Source organism: Enhydra lutris, unplaced genomic scaffold (assembly GCF_002288905.1).
Source record: "Enhydra lutris kenyoni isolate GAN:26980312 unplaced genomic scaffold, ASM228890v2 scaffoldscaffold41, whole genome shotgun sequence".
In the NCBI taxonomy this organism is placed as follows: Eukaryota; Metazoa; Chordata; class Mammalia; order Carnivora; family Mustelidae; genus Enhydra; species Enhydra lutris.
Window position 1 is genome coordinate 10,233,232 of NW_019154125.1, and position 17,334 is coordinate 10,250,565.

Consider the following 17,334-nt stretch of genomic DNA (forward strand, 5'->3'; position numbering starts at 1 on the left):
GGCAGAGAGAGAGAAGGGGAAGCAGGCTCCCCGCTGCCCAGAGAGCCCAATGTGGGGCTCGATCCCAGGACCCTGGGATCATGACCTGAGTTGAAGGCAGAGGCTTTAACCCACTGAGCCACCCAGGCGCCCCAAGCAGTTATCACATTTTGATAGAACTTTAATTAATTAATTTTAGAGGGAGAGAGAGAATCTCAAGCACACTCTGCTGAGCATAGAGCCTGACTTGGGGCTTGATCTCATGACCCTGAGATCATGACCTGAATAGAAATCAAGAGTCAAATGCTTAACTGAGTGAGCCACTAAGGTTCCCTACATTTTGATGGAATTTTAACTTAAATCACTCTGAAGACAGCATAATACATTGATTAAAAATGACTTCTCGGGGGCACCTGGGTGGCTCAGTGGGTTGAGGCCTCTGCCTTCGGATCAGGTGGTGGTCGCAGGGTCCTGGGATCAAGCCCCGTACCGGGCTCTCTGCTCAGCGGGGAGCCTGCTTCCCCTTCTCTCTGCCTGCCTCTCTGCCTACTTGTGATCTCTGTCAAATAAATAAATAAAATCTTTAAAATAAAATGACTTCTGTTTATTAAGAAGCAAACACAGTTAATTATCTCTAATATAACTTAAATTAAAAGTAACAGCGAGGTAAGCACCACCATTTACAAAAAATATTTTTAACTTGTGGTAGCTCCACCTGAGGGACATGTCTTTCTTCAGATTGGCACAAAGTGAGTGGGTGGGACTGGAAATGGAGATCTGCAGTGTAGACAAAGAGAGTCTTTGATTGTGTAGGCACAGATTATTTTAAGAGAACACCCAACCACAAACAATAGAAAACATATAGAAATGCAATATATAACTTGTATGTGTTTTTTAAAGATTTTACTTATTTCTTTGGGAGCAAGAGAGAGCATGAGTGGGGAAAGAGCAGAAGAAGAGGAAGAAGGAGACTCCCTGCTGAGCAGGGAGCCCAATGTGGGGCTTGATCCCAGCACCCTGGGATCATGACCTGAGCTGAAGACAGACACTTAACCAACTGAGCCACTTAGGCGCCCCTATACCTTGTGTTTTGATCTCAAGGCAAGATCTAAAACAAATTAAAACCTAGAATTCTCAGATTTATTCTGATGGGACTCACCCTGGGACTAAGTAAAGAAATGGATAATCCATACATATAGTTAGGAAAAAGGCAACGGAAGACTATAAGGTTTAGTATATTTGACAAAGAGAAAAATAGGAAGATAAGTGAGGATGATCAAAGGAATAACATGAAGGAATAAGAGAGGGGAAAATACATTGGCCAGTATACATATTTCAAATTTTATGGTCAAAATTAGCACAGAAAGAAATCAGGAAAGTATAGAAGAGTATCAAAAGGCCAATATAAAATAATCACATTATTAAAAAAATATGAAAATAACAAGGAATGAGAGTAAGTAACTTCCATTGGAAGAGCACAGAGAAAAAAGAGATTAAAAGGTAGGCAGAGCCCCTTCAGTAACTCTCTAAAGGAAACTCTCAGCTAGATGAAGACCAGCAATCTGAGGAGCAAAGCAAATCCAACTGTTAAATAAAGGCCAAAAACTTTTGCTTCATATAGGGATGAGACTGAGAAGAAAGTCTTATATTATAAACCAGACTTTTCTAGCACTAAACATCAAGGATGACAAGAAGGCATCTTAATGACCTTCCGGAAGTTCAGAAGTTATAAAAATTTTCTCTCATTTTCCTGGTGCCATCAGTTAGAATTCTCCTTCTGAGCAAGAGCATTCTTACCAACCTCTGACTTTTCTTAATATACCTCTCACTGGCTTTCCTTAGTCCTTTCTTTAGACCAGATTTTGTTTTGTTTTGTTTTGTTTCAAATCACTTAGGCTGGAGTCAACCAAGTTCCTTATCCTGGATATTTTATGAGAATCCTAAAGTCAACCCTTCCAATTATAAATTAGTATCATGCCCTGTTGAGATTCCCTACAGAGCAAGACTTCAATTGCTTGGAAATAAATTCCAGTATGACTTACAATCAGATTTGCCTGATGTCTACTGTGTACTCTGAACTATTCTCTAATAGGCCTCCTATAAATTCATTTGCTCCATAGAAACCTGGAAGTTCCCCATCCACTCTATTAAAAAATTTCTCAAGGGAGTTCTAAGTTTTAATTCACTGGCCACCAAGGTCCAAGTGGAAGGAATGATAGTTTTGAGAACTCCAAACTTTATTTATATGAAAGGTAATAAACTTATGATACATGAATTAAATTATGTGACATTATAAAATGAAGTTGACATTGTGCAACCCTAACATAAAGGATAGGTGTTAATTATTTTGCTCAGTAGGTTAATTTTCCTAACTGTTACTTAGCAGGATAAATCTTGGCCAATCTTACCCTGAGCTGGTTGGTTTGTGCTTCTGTTCCCAGACAAGCTGCTATCCTTGGTTCCTCCATTACATGGTTCACTCTGGCCAGAAGCAGGACATTCTCTGCTGCTGCTGACTTCACTTAGCCACTGATGTCCATCACAACTTACTGAAGAATCTAACTGGCTTTGTTCCACTTCCTCTGAATTTAAACTTATATTATTAATTCCACCAAGAATTTCAATATGCTCTTTATCACTTGAACTAGAGCTTTCACTATCAATTGTAATAGATGGAGATGGAAAAGACATTAAGTCTGCTTTCATGCAATTTTCTTCTTTCTCATTGTCAACTTCTATTTTAGACCCACAAGTATCTGTTTCACAGGTTTGTGAGGTATCAAAAGTCCAACCCTGAGCTTCCCAATACTGAAATTGTTCCAAATAATACCAATAAAGTTGACTATAATGTTGGTCCCATTCCTCCTTTGTATCAGGAATGTTCCAAGGTTCAGAACATAGTGTCTGATCTGAATGTTTTTCTTGCCAGCTTTGCCATAATATTCCTCCACCATATTCGTTCCAATATCTTTCCCATTTTTCTGTGATTTCTAGCTTTGGAGTTAATGAATTTTCAACAGGAAGATTTTCAGTTTCAGTATCTTTTTTGGTTTGATGTTTACATGTTTTGGTTCTCTCATACTGTTCAACTGAAGATGGATCATCTGAAGCCAAAATGTCATCTTCATATTCTTGTCTCCAAGATTCTCTTATAATTTCATCTAAGTACTTCTTCTGATGTTTTTTCTTTTTCCTTTTTATTTTAACTTTATTTCTAGTATTCATAGAAACCTACATAAGATAAATAACTTGAATATAAAATGCAGCTCACAAATAAACTATAAAATAAAGAGAATCCAAGTCTATTTTAAACATTAAATTAAATAATTTACTGTCAAATCCCCATCCTGGGTTTTTAGTTGTACAAACAAGTTAATCTTACTATTTATGTTTCCAGGAGGAGGAAAAAAGGACATATATCAAAACTTGCAGTTTTAATTAATTTATAAATATGTATGTTTAAAAAGAGGTAGAATGCTCTAATTTATGAATATGTTAGATTTGGGATAAAAAAATTCTTTGTGATATCTTACGGAGAAAACTAAGAAAGAGAAACATAAGTAACTTACCTCAAAATTCTTATGTGCAGATATCCCACCAAACTGAAGTGGTAATCCCATACTTCTCATGAGTTCAGCCTCAGAATCAAGTTCACTTTCATCAAGGCCTAAGCCTTTACTGTCATGTGACTCTGCAGTGCCACCTTCCTCCCCTTCTTCCTCTTCTGGAGCTTGGTCTCCTACAGACAACATCTGTTAGCTTCATTTTATAGGAAATGCAGATGCACGTTTTTTCATCATTTTATTTTTTAAAAATTTATTTATTTGAGAGAAAGAGAACACGAACACACATGCACAAGCCCATGGACAAGACCACACAAGCAGGGGGAGGGGCAGAGGAAGAGGACAGGCAGGCAGACTCCCCTCTGAGTAGGGAGCCCAATATGGGGGTTGATCCCAGGACCCTGAGATCATGACTCTAGCCAAAATCAAGAGCTGGACATTCAACTAACAGTCACTCAGGGGTCCCTCATCCTCATTTTAAACTAATTCTATTTTTATTATTTTTTTTTAAATTTATTTATTTGACAGACACAGCGAGAGAGGGAACACAAGCAGGGAGAGTGGGAGGGGGAGAAGCAGGCTCTCTGCTGAGCAGGGAGCCCGATGTGGGACTCGATCCCAGGACTCTGGGATCTTGACCTGAGCCGAAGGCAGAGGCTTTAACCCACTGAGCCACCCAGGTGCCCCTCATCCTCATTTTAAAGAGAAACCTGAGACCAAGAGTTATGCAAAGGTTAAGATTTTTTAGGGGTAACACAGACTAGCCAATTAAGAATCAGGAGACAACTTCTAACATGGCTCTGCCCACCACCAGCTGCCTAATCAACTTACACTTACTGAGCATCTCCTCTGTGCTGTGTACTGTGCAAAGTACTGAGGATATAAGAGGGAATGTGGCAGAATAACCACAGGGAAAACACATTTTCACATTCCTTATTACTCAATAAGAAATATTATTATTGGATATATCATAATCAATAAGGATATATCATACTCAATAAGGAATATCATTATCAATGAGCAATATTCCTCAATTAGATCAGTGAATTTAAAATGATGATTTGTGGAGTTTATTTAGCATCTAGTAAGAAGAGTGGTGAAAGGTATGTCTTTAGGTGCCTCATGGTTTTTTCAATCACAACTGGGATTTATATTCTGTGACTCTGTGGGAGTAATGATTTAATGAAAGCTATAAAAGTCTGAAATCCCCTAAACTGGAAGTTCCTTTCAAATGCCCTGATTCTCCCAGAAAACCTGTTTTATTTATAACAAAACAAGTTTAGCTTTATACTAGTATGGTTACATAAAAGTTTACCACACCATTAATTGGACAAATGCCATTCAAAAGCTCCATTAACCATTTAAAATGTGAGAGAAGTATCACTTTATACACTGACTTACTCAATTAGGGCTGAGCTGCACTCCAGCTAAATGATCATAGACAATAAAAGAGTGAATCTTACAAACCAAATATGGAGACTGTAAATAAGAGGAATCTTCTGTGTATAAATTCTACTAAAACAAAGAGGGAAAAAAGATACCTACCTAAAGAGGATTCCACTCACCATTCTATTCAATGAACTTATAAAAGTTCAGGAGATAGTAAATAGGAAAAACAAATGTGCTAAGTTTTATAATCCTTTCATGGTATGCATATTTTATGTTCAGTAGGAGCCTGGTGTCTAAAGAAACCTTATTTGTACATTACATTGAAATGTAAACCAAACACTTCATTCAGTGATCAACTGAAGAAACAGTGATTTGTTCCACCACTGTGAGAGTTAAAGGATTTTTAAGGGTAACATGATGCACTTCATTTGTGCTGAATTTAGCCTAGAACTCACGCTAGTTTTCTTTCTATCTAGAGAAACAAAAAAGACCTGTGTGGAAAGAACAAATGCGGTCATTGAGGAAGTCTGAGAGAGACCAAGATAGTTTTCAGGTTAACTAGGTGAGACTCAAAATACATAATAAATTCTATTTGTTATTTGTGAAAGTTAACCCAGATTGTGGCCTCTTTACTTCAAGCAGAAGACTAAGGATGTTCACTTTGCATTTATCCTGAATAATTTATCTATACAATTGTTAAAGTATTAAACAAGGAGGTCATTAGACTGAGGTGGCTTGAAGGCCTTCGTTGTCTATGTAAGCAAACCAAACACATAAGCCACAATCAAAGCACTCAAATCTAAGAAAAGAACACTGAAGAACAACTAATCACAAACAGCTAACTAGGCTTCCCCAAATGAGGTCATTCCTTAAGATAGAGCCAATCAATAATTTCCTTGCTTTGCTTCTATATCTTCTCTATTAAAAAACTCTCCCCTAACTCCTGTCCTGTAGAGGTGCTCCTATCTAGGGAGCTGGCAACTGCCTGAGTTGCATAGATATAAGTTCAAATAAACTCCTGAAAATTTTAATGTGCCTCTGTTTATCTTCCCACACAATAAAATTTTGCTGAAAAAACCATATGTTCTCTACTTTTCAAAGCTTCAAATTTCATCTTGCCCTTATCTAATGGCAACAACTCAGGAAGGAACACTACATAGAGCAAAAGAGGCTACCTCAAGTCCACACAGGAGCTAGCTACAGAAAAAGAAAAGATGTGCTTTGACAGGGATTCTAGAACCACATTATAATAAAAAATAAGGAAAGTAACCTATGATTACTGGTTGTCATTTATAATATTTAATGCCAACAAATTAATGTAGTATAACAAATTATATTTAAAATCAGTACACTATTAGTTACTTTGAGCAAGAAAAGGGCCATAATGTTTTACACTGTATTACCTGCATTGTCGCCACTGCCTTTGACATAGTAGCCTTTTAGTCCCAAATTGCACAATTTTCGATCTCTACAAAGCAAATTAAATAGTCAATATTGAAATAAATTATAAACTTGAGAAAAAAACAAGTTTGAGGCAGCACAGATTAATTAAAAAGGTTAAGGAACAGAAAAGCAATCTGCTAATATATTTTCCTCATCTGTAACGTACAGGTAATAATACATAACCTGTGAAGTTATTATAAGAATAGTATATTGTAAAGTATTTAATAGATAGCACATGGGAAGCATCTTTAATTGTAATTACTGATTATTAAAATTAAATGGTGGTTCTAGTTTGGAGGAAGAATCAATCTTACAATACATGAACAATGAAGTGTTCTTTAGATTTGCTCGAAGAAGTGAGCATAAAAGTGGAAAGATCTATCTTACACACATATATAAATCCACATGCAGATCCTACTTCATTTGCAAATAGGCCAAGTTATCATTGCCTAGTAGACAAGATATTAATGGTCTGAGCAAAGGTTGTTGTGGGGACTAACCCCCAAAGTTCTTATTTAAATATTTGATCAAACTGAAACATAAAACAATTCACCCTCAATTTTTAAATTTTATCTACCTACCTACCTACCTATCTAGGTAAGCCCTAAGCTCAACATGGCCCTTGAACTCATGACCCCGAGATGGAGAGTCATATGCTCCACCAACTGAGCCAGACAGCCATCCTAGTCTCAACAATTTTTAAAAAACAGCGAGTGATTAAACTTTTCTTTACATATCTACTTCTAAATTTTTTCTCTATCTGCTAAGATTGGAAACTACCTAACCCAAATGAGTTTAACAGAACAGTTAAAAATTAAAATTTTGATATTATCTTCCTACCATTAAATTCAGCTGTAATAAACACCATCAGAAGTGCCATAATAAGGCTATCTTCAAGTATTAGTGAATACTATTTTTCTAATGGGGCAACAATAAAGTCAACAAAATAAAATTCCTGTATACTTGATATATTTTATTGTCCTCCTGTTTATTTTTTGATACTTTATAAAACATAAAGTAGGTGATCACTCATAGCAGGACAGCAAACAGGCCAGAGGATAAAGTGCAAATGTGCTTTGGCAGCATGCCCACTAGTCCCCAAGAACACTGGACAATGGAGAAGTGGTTAGGGTGGTAGGGGAGACCAGCAGCTGTACAGAGGACATCAATGGTGTCCCCACCAGTACCCACAGATATGGGGCACTAGGTGTCAGGTGGAGGAAGAGACTAATATGGTGGCAAGATTGGTTACATTGAGCAAGTAAGTATATTTAGGATAATGATAGCCAAGATTTTCTACACACATACATGTATTTATGTATGCATGTAAAATACAGATATATCCTGACTAACTGTGTCTGCTGAGAGAGTGCAGAGGCAATGAGAACCCAGGAGCAATAAACACAATGACCACGCAAGTCTTGGTTTCTGAACACTACTCTGCTTGAAGGAGCCAAGGTACCTTGGAGAAGTGGAAGCTCCAGGTTGAAGCACGGACTATAAAAGATAAGCCTGGGTCACCTTCTGTGCTAGAGGGTTAGGAGGAGGTCAGAGAATGCCAGGGACACATCAAAATGATATACAAGCCACCTCGAGGGGCCCATACCAGCTAAAACTTGTGAACATCAAAATAAATGAGAGTAATAAAATAGAATGTACTAATAAATGAATAATCCAGAATCCATGTTAATGTAAATAAAGGAGTAAACAAATACATGAGGAGAGAAGGCATTCTCCATGCAGAATGCCAACTAATAAAAGTAGAATGACAGAAAATTACTCTTTGGAAACCTTCAGAGGCAGCTGATTCAGGCACAGGAACAGGGCACGAACACTGGAGTACTTTCCCTCCAAATACTAATACACACAAATGGAACCACTTTGACTTTACAGCAGAGATAGTTATGAGACTGCAACATAATTAGGTAATGGAGGTCAAGGTCATCAGGGGTGGAATGGGTCCACAGAAAGTGATTGAAATGATGCAGAGCCAAACACAGGATCATTTCTGTGGCATTCCTGCCAAGACGGCATGGCCCAGCTCTGTTCGTGTTGAAATGTCAGATAGACCCAGGTTAAGGAAGGTCAGCACACAAAATAAGGTCTGCATTTTTTAAAATTTTGAGGCCATGATAGGGAGGGAAAAGGTGAGGAATTTTTCCAAAAAAGGAGACTGACAAGTCATAAGAGGAACTATGTGGAACTCTGGAACAGAAAGAAAAGAGACACTGCTGGGAAAGTTGGGGAAATGTGAACCCACTACAGTGGTTATGAAAGAGAATACACTTGTTTTAGGGAAATACACAATGGAGTATTTAGGAGTAATGGGGAATCATATGTGCAGCTTGCTCTCAAGTGGTTCAGAAAAAGACTAAAGACTGTGTGCAGGGGAGGAGGGGGGCACACACGTGTGTCTGTGTGTATGCAGAGGGAGAGATGGAGCAAATGCAATTAACTGTTAATACTAGGTGAGTCTAGAAGAGGGGAATATTAGAGTTCTTTGACCTATTTTTTGTTTTTTTGTTTGTTTTTAAGTTTGAACCCATTCTTTACTCCTGTACTGACCTATTTTTGCAAGTTTGAAATTATTTTAAAATGATTTAAAAAAATTAAGTAAAGCCTGTTATTTATAGCATAAACAATTTTATAACAAGAATTTACTACTCCATCATTTCAGCATTTTCCTATGTTCTATTCTAGGCTTTGTATATAATAACACACAATTTTACATAACTGTAAAGTGTAGATATTTTATATTCAGATATGTTAATTAACACAAAGTATTTTTTCATTTTACTACTGAGCCGTTATAAAGATTATTTTTTTTTAAAGATTTTATTTGAGGGAGATAGAGTGTGAGTGAGAGAGCAGAAGAAAAAGGAGCAGCAGAGGCAGAGGGAGAAGCAGGCTCCCCTCTGAGCAGAGAGCCTGATGCAGTGCTTGGTCCCAGGACCCTGGGATCATGACCTGAGCTGAAAGCAGTTGTTTAACGGGACTGAGCCACCCAGGTGGCTCTATAAAGATTATTTTTAAGAGCTCCATTACATCATACATGTATAACGAATGGAAACCTAAATGCATAGATGAAATAGAATTATTATTCTAGAGCTCATAAGATAGTATGTTAATATAATGTCCTCAGATGATAAACATTAGTTAACGATGTTAGGTTCTATTTCCTGCCTTTGAGGAGAGGTGTACAATAACCTTACTCAGTATGAGAATCAATTCAATACTGAAAAGGTATTAGGCACCTATGCTAATGCTCATTTTCTGTTTTCTGCTACATGGACTATTTTCTCAGTTTAACAACTTATTCTAGAATCAATGTGTTGTTTTAAGACTGAAACAAACAAACAAGACTGTGAAACGGACCTTTTCCCTATCTGGAAAACAGGGTTATACTAATAAGCCTCTGAAATTCCAGCATGTCTCCAAAGTCCCAAAGTTCCTCCACTTGATCTTAGCCAAAAGGCCTAGAAGTGATCCCAAAGACTTCTCCAGTGGCTACTGGAAATAATTTTAAAATGTTCTTTTCATTCTAAAGGGTTATAATTTATCTGAGCCGTAAATGATCTAAAGGAAAAAGCCATTCTTTTCTCTACTTATTTTGAACTCAATTTTACTTGAACTAAGTAAATAAAGGTTCTAAGTTTTAAGAATATGTATGAAATTACCTGAAATTTAGAGGAGGAATGTTTTAATTCAAATAAGACTAAATTCAAACTAATTGTTTGATTTATACACCAATTCCATTGTGTTTAAAACAAAGTTGCTTTAATTGAAATCTAGAAGCATAGTTTTGTAGGGGTACGGCATGACAATTTTTCTCAACCTTTTACATTTATAACTTACATTGTCTTTCTGTTCTTTCTGGAAAGGAGTACAGCCCCAATACTCAAATCCAGCTTTAGGCTAAGAACTAAGTATGTAGCCTTGGCTTTCTTTTGTTTTTTACACAGAATTCTGATTGTTGCTCCTTCCCGCTCAAATACACCCCAGTTTATCTCCACTCTTTAGACTTCTTTTCAAATACTACTTCCTTCAACAATCTCTGTGATCTGTGGAGAAAGGTTAGGTTTCTGCTATCATATATATCTGTACTTTTCTCTTACAGTACTTACAAGTGTAATTTGCTAAATATATATGTAACAGTTGTCCTAATATTCATCTCCTTTGCTAGAAAGTAAACTCAAAGGGTGTGGGACAGGCAGTGTCTTGTACCCCGGTGCCCATCAGTGTAGCTAATACAAGGAAGCACAAAAAGCATATATTGAATGAATACATGCATGCATGTGTACAAAGACAATACTTTTAAAATTAATTAAAGTGTTTAACTTCCTTTCGGATTAATTTTCCGATTACTCCACAAACACATAATGGCAAACAGTAAGAATTGCTTCAAACTTAAACTTTACTCCAATAAACTAGATTAAAACTCTAGCACATAAAATTTGCTTCCTCAAGTTGAATCTAACAATCAGCCTGTGAGATAACCGGTGTAGATATACCTGTTTTAGGGATGAAGAAAAGATTCAAGTGGCTAAACTCACACACCTAACATAAAGAAAGCCTCACAATTCTTCAGTCAGTTTTTTCCTACCCACTGGCTATCTTCCATGCAGGGCAATGTTTGCCCCAAACACATGTTTCCAAAAATACATTTCAAAACTCCAAAGAGCTAAATCTTTTATCTCGGGTAATTAGAAACTCTATTTCAGCGCATTTGCGCTTTAATAAAACTTAAGGTTTTAAAAATGTTAACCCACAAGAGTTAGCCTTCAACTTGTGACGTCACAGCCACTAAGGAGATTTCATTTTACATTTCACTTCTCCCGATTTGTAAATGTCCGCTCATTAAAACGAAATAAATCAGCTACCACATTTTTTTTTTTCACAACAGCCTACAAAGTAGATTTTACTCTTTGACTTAATGGCAACCGGCGACCTCCCCGTGAAGCCCAAGATTTTTTTTTTTCCTGAAACATCACCCTGCCCAAGGGTCTTACACTCCGGCCGTGGATCACAATTCCAAGTAGTTGGCAAGGCCTACATTTCTGGGAAATAACTATGCTAGAGATGAAGAGGAACACTTTTTTTTACTTACTCTACAAATGCCCTGGAGCAGAGGCAAAGGATTTTATAATCCTCTTCCAGGTCTTCAATGAAGAGAAACATTTCGGCCACGCGGCTCCACTTCTCGCAGCACATTTTACCACCTCAGTGCACGACGTTCTGCGGGAAACCGCACGGGACAGGCCTTCCCGGCCTCTGCTCGGTTCCTGGAGACCGAACGGAGGTCTCGCCGGCGCGCCCAGGGGCACGTCAGGGATTAGGAACTGGCCCGGGGCCGCTCGAGCCTGGAGCCGGCAAAGGAGCCGCCACCGGAAGTGGCTCCGGGCGCTCACGGGAAGGGGCAGGGCGATGGGGGTGTCACACTCAACGCCGTCCGTGCTGCAGCGGCAGTTTGTCTTTTTCTAACCAGGTTGCTCCGCGGGGGAACCCGCCACTGAAATTTCTCCTTTTCGCTCTGTCGCTGAGCCACCGAAGAGCTCCCGCTGCTGTTCGAGGGTGAGGACGAGCCGCTTCTGCCCCTCCCGCCCGAGGTGTGTCGGTTCTCATCTTGGCTTCCTAGTGCTCCTCCCCTCCGGGCGCACGGCTCCGCGTCAATCGCGCGGGGCTCGGAGCGGCCAAGGCCGCACGTCTAGTCTCGGGTGGGACAGCCCGGGAGTCCCCGGCGGGGGCGGGCGGGGTGGGCTTCCCGCGGCACTCGGTGTAAGCTCGGGCACCGGAGTGGCGGGGACGGGTGATCCTGCCTGGGTCACAACGAGCCTATTCTCTCCGCCGCGCATCCCCCCTCGAGCTCAAAAACCTCGTTTTGTCTCAACTTGGGCGGTGGGGCGAGGTGTCCGAACCTGGGCAGAGGCCTCTGGGCTTGCCTAGTGACCTCTGTTTCCAGAGGATCCGAATCGAGCCTCCTGGACTCGGGGGGCCGCAGGAATGAAGTGGTTAAGAAGGCTTCCCGCAGGTCCGGCGTGGAATCCGGGTCTGATGCTCCCTTGCTACCTGTGTGATCCGACAAGCGACTTAACCCTTCTGAGCCTCCTTGTGATCATCTGTAGGATCGCAGTGATGAAGAGTCATCACTGCTTCCTAGGGCTGCTGGAAGGACTAAATGAAACTGTGCATATCAGACCTCTCATATGCTATTAATAGTTTCCGTGGGTACCTAGTTTGTGCGCGGCAGATGCCGCGTTGGTCCCTGGGGTTTGCCGCCGGTAGAACAGGTCTCCGTCCGTCCTCAGGCTGCTGGTGCGTAAGAAAAATGCGTGTGCGCTTAAGGATGCCCAACACTGGAACACCACTACTGGATTTGGAAAAGGCAGTTCGTGTTCGGTATGTGGTAGTCGTTGAGACTGTCCAGGCAGCTTCCTCGAAGAAGCAAGTTCCAACGTGAAGGTGGTTGGAGCATTTCCGCACTTGGTTGTGCTGTTAATGCCAAAATAGCATTGTTTAGCATGTGTAACGACTGAGGTAAAATTCGGGTGTTTAAGGCTTAATATTTCAGGTATAATATTTTGGTCGCATTTACCATGGGATGGAAATAGAAAATTAATTTTCAAATGAAATGTTTATTTCCACACGAAATGCTTATTTCCACATCCTTACTGCTGTCTTACTTTGATATCCGGGATATGCTCATTTTAGTGACTCAAGAAAGTAAGAGTGCTGCACAGTTACGGACACACCGGTGTAGATATGCCGCATTTGGGGGATGAGGAGAGGTTAAGAAAAAAAAGCTGGAATAGTAATTATCATAGTGGAAGATTTTAGCTACAAGTTGAAGGACATTCTGGGTTTAAAAAAAAAAAAACAAAACACCAGACGGGTCATGATCCCAGCTTCCTGGGATCGAGCCCCGCATCGGGCTCTCTGCTCAGCAGGGAGCCTGCTTCCTCCTCTCTCTCTGCCTGCCTCTCTGCCTACTTGTGATCTCTGTCTGTCAAATAAATAAATAAAATCTTTAAAAAAAAAAAAAACCAGAAACAAAACACAAAACCTTAAAAGGTCATTCATAATAGAAACTAGAGTTTGAAGCTTGAATCTGCCGGGTATTTTAAAGATAAAATGATTAGGTTTCCCAGATATATTTATTAATTTATATTAGAGAAACTTCTTTTAGTTTGAAGTGGAATGCTTATTCACTAGGGCTGAATCCTAAACCCCTGTTAAACAATTATTAACAATGCAGGAGAGAAAAGGGAAATTAATTTTATTTCAGTGACTATTTAATTTAATTGGCATTTTCAGTGTATCTTCAATGTGGCTTATATACTAAAAGTAAGAAATGGATCTGTTGGCATCCATGGTGCTAAAAGTCCTGATAATGGGTATTTAAAAATTGTTCTATTTTTGTTAAGTTTTCTAGAAAACAAAAAAATCCTCTGTTCTGATGTGTTATTTTTCGAAATACTCTTATTTTAAAAATGTATAAGGTCATTTATAGTAAATGTTCCTCACCAGCAATATCAGCATGGTGATATTTTCTTTATTTGTGATGCACAGGGCTATGTTTAATTGTAGATTTTTTTTTAAATAGGAAATGACCTGGAATTTTGGTAATTAAAATAGTGTATCTCCCCCAAAATATCTTTTAACAATTATAGTTTTTAATTGGATTAGAATAGATTGGTAAGGAGTCAAATATAGTCTATGGCAAATTGGAGGGAGAGGGGGGCTAGGCGGAAGTAGAGGGAAGACAGAGATTGCAATTTTAACATTTTCAGCCTTTCTGTGAGAGAGAGACAGAGACAGAGTGAGAGGGGAAGAGAGAGATTAAAGAAAGTGTAATGAAAACCAGAGTAGGAAGTAGAAGAACCAGGTTTTAATTTTGGCCCTTGTTTCTTCACTGAATTAATTTAGTAACTTTGGGCAAGTTAACTTGGCTTTCTCTTTTTAACTGGTTTCTGCAAAATTAAGAGGTTGTGTTCATTGAGTTCTAAAGCCGTGCTCTCACACCATCAAAAGTAAGTATTTTATCAACTTAAAAGCTTATTATTCAGACTCTTCTGGTAGTTCTTTAGTGGCAAGCTTTAGGGCACTGTCTTGGTCCACATCTTTCATCAGAGATTTGAATGAACACAGTTAAGGTCTATCTTTATTCAGCTCATATTTGTTAGGTGCTTACTATGTGCCAGGCGTATTGTTCTAAGTGCTTTACATATGTTTTCTCATATGATTTTGTTTACCAGTGTATCCCCAAGTGTTTAGAATAGTGTCAAGCACAAATTATTTGCTTAGTAAACATATGTTGAGTAAATGAATTAATAACCCAATGTTTTAAGTCTTATCTGAGCCATGCCATGCCCTTTCTTATACACTGTATTCTGTCCCTTCTGGCCTAGTCAAGGACTGCTGCCAACAATTACTCCTCTCCTGCATCATCTATTTCTTACTCTCCCACTGAGGCATTAGCATTGGTGTTAAAGACCATGTTTTCTCTCATCTCAAAACAATAATAAACTTGGCCCACGTTCCTCTCCAGGTGCTCACCCATTTCTCTGTTCCTTTTTGCATCAGCATTCCTCTAAATAGTTGTCCATATTTGCTGTTTCCAATTCATTTCCTCTCACTTTTTCATGAATTTACTCCACCTGACTTTCATCCCCACTGTACAAAATAGTTCTTAATTATCTGGACTTGTCAGTGTCTCCGTGTTGTAAAACCCAATGGTCCATGATCATTTCTTAGACCTCTCTGCATCATTTGAAACCACTGAATAACTCCTTTCTTCTTGGGAACACTTTGTTACTTTGACATGCAGGGTGCCACTCCTGGAAGGGGAATGCTGGTTCCTCATTGTTGTCCCAACTTCTAAAATGTTGAGTGCCCCAGTGCTCAGTTCTGGGGGCTCTTTTTTATTCTATATTTCCTCCCTAGAAGGATCTTTTTTAGTTTCATGGTTTTCATACAATCTTTATATTCCTAATTCCCAGATATATTTCTCCAAATTTGATATTCCTGCTAATCTCTATGACCAGCTGCCTATTTAAGGTCTTCACTTGGATGTCTGCTAGAATCTTTACATGTTTAAAACTGAATTTCTGATCTCTCTTCCAATCCCAGACCTGTTCTTCCTGTAACTCCATCTTTTCACAAGCAAGCTAATATGATGACGATGCTAGCAATACTTAGGGCTTATATAGTGGAAGGTACTCTTCTAACGTTTTTTAAAAACATATATTCTTGAGGCACCTGGGTGGCTCAGTGGTTGAGGCCTCTGGCTTTGGCTCAGGTCATGGTCTCGGGGTCCTGGGATCGGGCCCCACGTCAGGCTCCTGGCTCGGCGGGGATCCTGCTCCCCACCCCCACCTGCCTCTCTGCCTACTTGTGATCTTTGTCTGTCAAATAAATAAATAAAATCTAAAATATATGTGTGTGTGTGTGTGTGTGTGTGTGTATCCTCACAACAGTCTTACTAGACAGGTACTGCTATTATCCCCACTTTACAGATGGAGAGACTGAGGCAGACTTGATAAGTAACTTGCCTAGGTCATACAGTAAGTAACAGAGTCTCCTGGAGTACAGACCCACATTGCCAAAACACTGTAGTCATCCCAGACTTCTCTCTCTCTCACTTATATTGTACATCCATTCATCAGCAATTCCTTTGGCTTTATCTTCACAGTATATCCAGAAATTATCATCTAACAGACTTTCACAGTCCAAGCCACTTTCATCACTCATTTCAATTATTGCCTCAACTTCCTATTTGTTTCCTGCGCAGTGTATTCTCGATACGGCAGTCATTTAAAACCCAAGTTAGGCAGTCTCGCTCTCTGGTGCCTTCTTCATCTCACTTAAGGTTAAACCAAGCCTACAGAGTTCTACAGTGCTACTCCTCTCTCCATTTCTGACTGCTTTCCCTATCACTCTTCTTCAGCCTGCTTCCTTGTTGCTCCTCAGACCACACCAGTAGACATCGTTTGTATTTACTTTTATTTTAGCCAGGACTTCTCTTCCAAATACCCACATAGTTTGCTTCCTCATTTCCTCAGGTCTCTGCTCAAATGTACCTTCGAAGAGTCCTTCCCAGGCTACTGTATATAACATAGCAACCCTTCCTCCTACCCTCTTGAGTGATATAGATCTCTATTTTCCTCTTATCCTGCTGTATATTTCTCCATAGCACTTATCATCATCTAATGTAGTATATGTACCACCATATCCTAATTTTATAGATCTTAGCAAGTTGAGGTGCAAGTGGGTTACTCAATATCATACAACTAGAGTCTGTCATGGGGAGTGACCTGAGTGCTGAAAGGTTATGAAACTAGGGTCTGAAGAGTGATTGAAAGAATTAAGGATTCTGACCAGAAAATGGGATTTCACAGCTCATCATAGCTTTGTTGAAACTTGAGAGTTTGTGTAATGGAAAAGGTTCTATGGTATAGAACTAGGTGCAGTAGGGAAAAGTTACACTGAGATAAGTATGTGCAAGATCTTTTTAGTAGTTCAATGGATGGTTTTGAAGATGGAATCGACACCTTTTGAGTTTTCTGTTCCAGAAAGTTTAAATCGAATTCGAGGATGACTATTTTGGAGGAGGTTCTTGTGTGCAGCACTGGGCCACTGTTCAGTGACTACTTATGAAGATGTCCCTCTTTGCTGTACTGTGTTTGTTTGATAAGTCAGAGTATAATTGAGGATAAGAAAGTACAGTTCTATTACAGTTTGAGTGGGGGGTAGTGCTAAAGAAGGTTTTAAAATCATAAGATATGGGGTGCCTGGGGGGCTCAGTGGGTTAAGCCTCTGTGGCTCAGGTCATGATCTCAGTGTCCTTGGGATCAAGCTTCACATCAGGCTCTCTGCTCAGCCTGGAGCCTGCTTCCCCCTCTCTTTCTGCCTGCCTCTCTGCCTACTTGTGATCTCTCTCTTTCTCTCTCTGTCAAATAAATAA

At 39.4% G+C, this 17,334-nt stretch overlaps 2 protein-coding genes across 3 annotated transcripts in view; one reads left to right on the forward strand and one right to left on the reverse strand.

Moving 5' to 3' along the window:
* LOC111155474 (trimethylguanosine synthase 1) overlaps positions 1-11,755 on the reverse strand; it is a 39,494-nt gene extending 27,739 nt beyond the window's left edge. The window contains exons 1-4 of the mRNA XM_022515643.1: positions 11,482-11,755; positions 6,335-6,399; positions 3,549-3,718; positions 2,388-3,210 (exon numbers count right to left, since the gene is read on the reverse strand). Coding sequence (XP_022371351.1) covers positions 2,388-3,210; positions 3,549-3,718; positions 6,335-6,399; positions 11,482-11,585 — 1,162 coding nt within the window. The 5' untranslated portion in view covers positions 11,586-11,755. The remainder of the gene's footprint in view (positions 1-2,387; positions 3,211-3,548; positions 3,719-6,334; positions 6,400-11,481) is intronic.
* A 44-nt stretch (positions 11,756-11,799) lies between these two features.
* The window catches only part of LOC111155443 (transmembrane protein 68), a 44,896-nt gene continuing 39,361 nt past the window's right edge, over positions 11,800-17,334 (forward strand). Inside the window, exon 1 of one of the 2 annotated variants that reach the window (XM_022515603.1) lies at positions 11,800-11,980. The gene's annotated coding sequence lies outside the window, so the exon portion shown is untranslated. Of the gene's footprint in view, positions 11,981-12,293; positions 12,771-17,334 lie in introns of those variants that run through there. The other variant, XM_022515602.1, reaches the window with a different exon arrangement.